Here is a 5,397-nt window from a genome sequence, read left to right as displayed (position 1 = left end):
GGCAGCATGGGATGTAAAGGGAAATACTTTCTCTAGGGTCTGTGTTGTCTGAGGGGTTTTTTTAGGTGAAAACTAAACACTTTACATTTACAGAATGTGGCATAAGTCCTGAAATGCTGTCTGAATATGTTTTTGGCTGTCTACTCAGTTCATTGAATGTATTAAAAAAACCTGGATGGATTACTTAATTTATTAGTCTTTGTTTAAACTTCTACAGTACTGTAGTGTGTTTTTCTTGCATTATCAATCTCATTTTTTTCTGTTTGTACACTTCATACCATGTTACTAATGTATTTTCTTTTAATTTTCTTTTTAATAATAATAGAATATATGTGAATTTCAAACCCAATATGGCTCAGAAGAGGAACTCGAGTGGGCGGTCGTTCCCATTGCTGCTGCTGATTATTGTTGTGGCCTTTGTTCATTTAACTGTCTGTCCTTTTACAAAAGTGGAGGAAAGCTTTAACCTACAAGCTATCCATGATGTGGTGTACCACCAGCTGGATTTGGATAAGGTAAATTGGAAAGAAGGTGTTCTTTCTCGGACACTGTTAAAAGCTGTAATTCCCTGCTGTATGAGTAGGATAGATGCAATGTGAATATGATTTATCCCAGTTTTCCTTTGTTTCTGATTTGCCTGTCTTACTTAGATTTTCTTTTTTGCAGTATGACCATCATGAATTTCCTGGAGTTGTCCCAAGAACGTTTCTTGGACCAATTTTTATTGCTGCTCTTTCCAGCCCAGCTATATATGTACTTTCTGTGCTAAGAATGTCCAAGTTTTACTCCCAGCTGATAGGTATGAGAACTTTAACTCACCAGAATAGAGTTGTTTTTACTACTGGACTAAAGGGTGACATTTTTGTAACATTTAGTGTTTGGATCTGTGGTTAAAATGTGATATTTTTTTCCTTTATGAGGGATTTTGCAAACTGTAGGTACTTAAAGCCAGCATGGCAATTCCACCCCCTCTTTGGAGTAACTAACAGCACAGAGAAAGTCTGTGCGAAGAAAGGTCGGGCAGTGTAGAAAAAGCAAGTGTCTTCAGAGAATACACTCCCACGTGTACTTCCGTGTATGCTTCAGAAAATATTGTTTAACTTGGGCATTGACCTTTGTGCAAAAGTATCAGACAAGTTAAAGGTGGATTAAAATAGATAAACTAATGGGGAAGTTTTGTGGTGTTTTTTTTTTTCTTTGAAGTGGGTTATATTGTGATATCTTCAGTATTATTCTTCATAACTTCTTCCCATTATGTTATGTAACATGGTGGTTCATCAGTGACCCATCTGGTATTACTCATATTTCCCATTTTTGTTCTTCTGATAGTCCGAGGAAGCTTGGGGCTCAGTGTGATTTACACATTATGGAAGTTGCAGAAAGAAGTTAGAAAGCAGTTTGGAGCAACTACATCAACAGTCTTCTGTCTCATCACTGTTACTCAGTTTCATTTGATGTTTTACTGTACACGAACCCTTCCTAATGTGTTTGCACTTCCTTTTGGTAAGTGTTTGCATAGAAATAATTCTAAAATATAAAAATTCTTCTCAAACGTATCAGTACTTAAAGCACAGAAAATGTGTGGTCAAACCAAATTAATATATGTGCTTGATTAAATTGTGTAATAACAAGACTAGCAAACTTAGTCAGTTGTGATTTTTTTTTTTTTTACTGTATATGCTTACAATGAGTGTTGAATCAAGTTTTATTGAATCTGAGTATACATGGAGTTTTTCAGATGGCTTTGATTAACTAGAGGTTTGAGTACAGATATCTCATGCATAAAACATTGAGCTATTGAAAAGGCAGTAGGTACACCTGCAGTTCAAAAAAAAAAAAAATCTGTGAACTTAGTCTACACAGGAAACAGCTTTCTCGTGAGACTGTGGAATGAACTCCCACCACAACCGCTCCACCTTTCTCTTCTGGAGTAACCTACAAATATAGCAGTTTGCATACTTAAGGGGAAAAAAAAAAGTCGAAACCTTACTCTATGCATACAGTTTTTCCCCAGAGAGGATGAGAGGGAAGATTAACCACTTGTGACAGATACTAGCCGAGTCACTTAATGCTTCAGTGCAAGTTGTTCAACTAATAAAATCATGAGGTTGGTGTAAGAACCTGTGTAGATCAGAACTGAAAAACAAAACAAAAAGCAGTTGAGTTGTCAGATAAAAACACTGTGTAGTTTAGATAGTGTAGATAAAACACTACTCAGATAATTTTTGCAAGTATTAAAAGATTTAAACTGTAGAAAAAGTAGATGCAACTTTATCCATAGAGATACAGTGTGTCTCCAGCTAATGATGCAAATGGATTTCTAGTTCCTTCTCACTGAGCAGCAGTCTGTAGTCTCTTTTTCATATTTGAAATGGGGTGCTGTTATCATGAATACAGCGTATACTCAGCCAAGAGAACAAACTAACTCTTCAGCTGATACTGAGCGATAATAATTATGAATCTTAGTTTGAAAGGCTTTTAGTACTCCCTGAAGGTTTGGGTTTGTGGTTTTTTTTTTTTTTTTCCCAAAAGCTATTAAATATACTGTCTAGGAAGAGTTCCCATGTGTTCCTTCTATGGTTATACTTTTCCTGATTACTTAAGCATCAACAGTAGAAAGTCCTGTGTTACTCCAAATTACATTTCTCTAACAGAGGAAGAGTTTCTGGACTAGAAATGGTAGGAAGACCAAGAGAGGGTTGGTGAGAAGTTAGAGGAATGAGACGCTAGCCTTGAGAAAAGTGTTGCTCTGTAGAAAACTAATAGTTCAGTGTGTCAGATGGTGTGCTTGCTTTATTTTTGCAGTGCTCCTGGCATTGACGTTTTGGATACAGCAAAAGCAAAGGCCATTCATTTGGTTCTCAGCTTTGGCAATTATAGTCTTCAGATCAGAGCTGTGCATATTCTTGGGCCTCATGCTCCTGGTGACATTATTAACTAAAAGAATCTCCATTTTCAAGGTGCTTTCCCATGCTGTTCCTGCTGGATTTTTTTGGCTGGGTAAGTGTTTGCTTGAAAAAAAATGCCACATAGTATATTTAACTAATTAAAATAAATAAATTAATTTAAATAAATTTAAAGTCTGGACATTTGACTGACTTATCTGGTGACCTGGCCCTTAGGGGGTTTTGTGGGTTTTTTTGGTGGGTTTTTTTGTTTGCTTGTTTTTCTCATTCCATTTGCTAGTAATAGGGGCATTTATTTCTTTGAAAATTTCCGTGTGAGGAAATAGGTGTGCACAGAGCAGTAGAAAGATACTGTGATGCCCACTTTTAGATGCTTACAGTATAATGTCCTGGTCTTAAAAAGGCTTAGGCGTGCAAGTTGACTTTAGTATAACTAGTACATGTCTGTAGCTACACATGTGTTACCAGCTCTAGTACCTATTGCCAGGACAATAAGCTGAATCCCAGCATAAAATACAATAGTGTGACAGACGGGGATACTGAGCAAGAGGGTTGTTGGGAGAGTCGCAGTTCAGCTCTGTTCTTTATTACATTAATTTTAATAGCTTAAGTGATTATCGATGCTAGAGAGTTGAAAAATCTCCTTGTCTCTACCCATCCATGGAAGACTCATGCATATGCACATACATTAAGCTTCTCTGCCAGCCTACCTAATTAAGAATGCTGTTGTCAGATGCCTAATGATGACCTCTGGTAGTGTGCTGTTGCTTCCATGGCACGAACAGTAGAAACAATACAAGGTCATGCCATATGCACTTGGAGGCACCTCACAGCATAAGAGTTTGGAGGTCCAACAGGAATTAGTCGCTGGTACTGCCATTCCCTCTCTGGGCAAACTTCTTAAATGCCAGAGCAGTTTTCACAGAGCTGAGTGGAGGAGATGGGGCTGATGGATTTGCTGCTTTTCTGTCTTTTTGCCTCTCATCCCTTATCTTCCTCTTCCCTCCCATCTAATAAATAGCAGCAAACTTCTAGAGATTCTTTTTCTTAACTTACCATCTTCACAGTAAAAATCCATTTAGTACCATTTGAAGTTAACCTGGGCTTCTTACCATTCATTAAATTTAATGCTCTAATATTCTTTTAAAACAAACTTTAATTAAACCACTGCTTTTCACACCCGGGGTTGGAGTGGGGCAAATCTCAATCAGGTTCCTATCTAAATGTATTTCTATTAAGAAGTGCCTCCCTCCCCTCCATCTCCACTGCAAGACGGACAGATTCAACTTTCTCTGTGGCTGTGGATGAGGCTTGCGATGCATGTTCCAGTTTATGTTGATCTCATCAGTAAATGTGCAATTTGGATGTGCTAGTTTGCTTTTCCCTAGTTTGTAATTCATGCAAACTTGTATTTCTTGAATTCTTTTAGGGCTAACTGTTGCTGTGGATTCTCTATTTTGGAGGCAACTTGTGTGGCCTGAGGGGAAAGTGCTCTGGTATAATACAGTTTTGAACAAAAGTTCCAACTGGGGAGTATCCTTTGAAATGTCTAGGGAAAAAGGTCTATTGAACACTGCCAGCCAAAGCAAAGACTTGGTGTAACCAGTTCGTGAGACTCGGTTATGGTGTTAAATTCTACTTTTCATCTAGTATTTCATTATTTGAAGCTTGTGAGACAATGTCCACTTCTTAGATCTTTCTGTAAATTTTAACTTTCCTCTACTGGCTGTTCCTTCTTGCTTCTTTGTGTTCTACCAATGTAGAGCCAGGTTTCTTCCCCTTGGTTTTTCATGTTACCCATCATTAGCGACATTTTGATGCGCCTCTGTTTGGTGACCTGAATGGAGTTAGGCAACTGTGTTTATTTGTCAAAGGGTAAGGCAGAAAACCAAATGCCTGGAAGAATGTGATATATAAAAATTTGCATGTGCTACTGTAAAGAATAGTTACTTTACTTGTCAGCAGTGAAAAAAGCATCCTTAACTCTCCTTTTCACCTTGAAGACCTCCCCCTTCTTATGGTATTTCTATTCAGCCCTGCCTCGTGCTTTGGGATGCAGCATTATATTTGTACCTTTAGGTGTAGCAGAAAAGAGAACTCGGATACTACTTTTGCCAGCACTGGGCTTTATTTTCTTGTACTCATTTCTCCCACACAAAGAGCTGCGTTTCATCATATATACTTTCCCTGTCTTCAACATAGTGGCTGCTAAAATGTGTTCACGAATGTAAGTTCAAAGTCCTGTTTGGTTTTTTTCTCTGAAAAAGCAAAATAAAGCAAAACTATTATTGCCATTTTTATGCACTTGGAATATGGATCATTTTGAGGTCTTCATATGCTTTAGAAAGAAGGTCTGTATCGTTATACCCATTGGACTTATGAGAGAAATGGAGACAAAGAGAAGTTAAATGATTTGGCAGGACCATTTGGCAGAGTGGAGAATAGAGGCCTGATTTTACTGTTACGCTGTTACAATTTCTTTTATAAAAAA

The 5,397-nt window shown here is 37.7% G+C and overlaps 1 protein-coding gene across 1 annotated transcript; it reads left to right on the top strand.

Annotated features, from left to right (window-relative positions):
- Window positions 1-267: 267 nt before the first annotated feature.
- On the top strand, window positions 268-5,133 carry ALG12 (ALG12, alpha-1,6-mannosyltransferase; the record flags this gene model as incomplete). The annotated part of the gene is made up of 6 exons (XM_010286195.1): window positions 268-515; window positions 667-799; window positions 1,330-1,503; window positions 2,806-3,000; window positions 4,336-4,439; window positions 4,910-5,133. Coding segments are annotated over exons 1-6 (995 nt in total), but the record flags the coding sequence as incomplete, so codon positions are not given.
- Window positions 5,134-5,397: the final 264 nt, after the last annotated feature.

The sequence above is a fragment of the Phaethon lepturus genome, unplaced genomic scaffold (assembly GCF_000687285.1).
Source record: "Phaethon lepturus isolate BGI_N335 unplaced genomic scaffold, ASM68728v1 Scaffold55890, whole genome shotgun sequence".
NCBI lineage: Eukaryota > Metazoa > Chordata > Aves > Phaethontiformes > Phaethontidae > Phaethon > Phaethon lepturus.
Note: the sequence above shows the minus strand (reverse complement) of the source record. Positions and strands in the feature narration are given on the sequence as shown.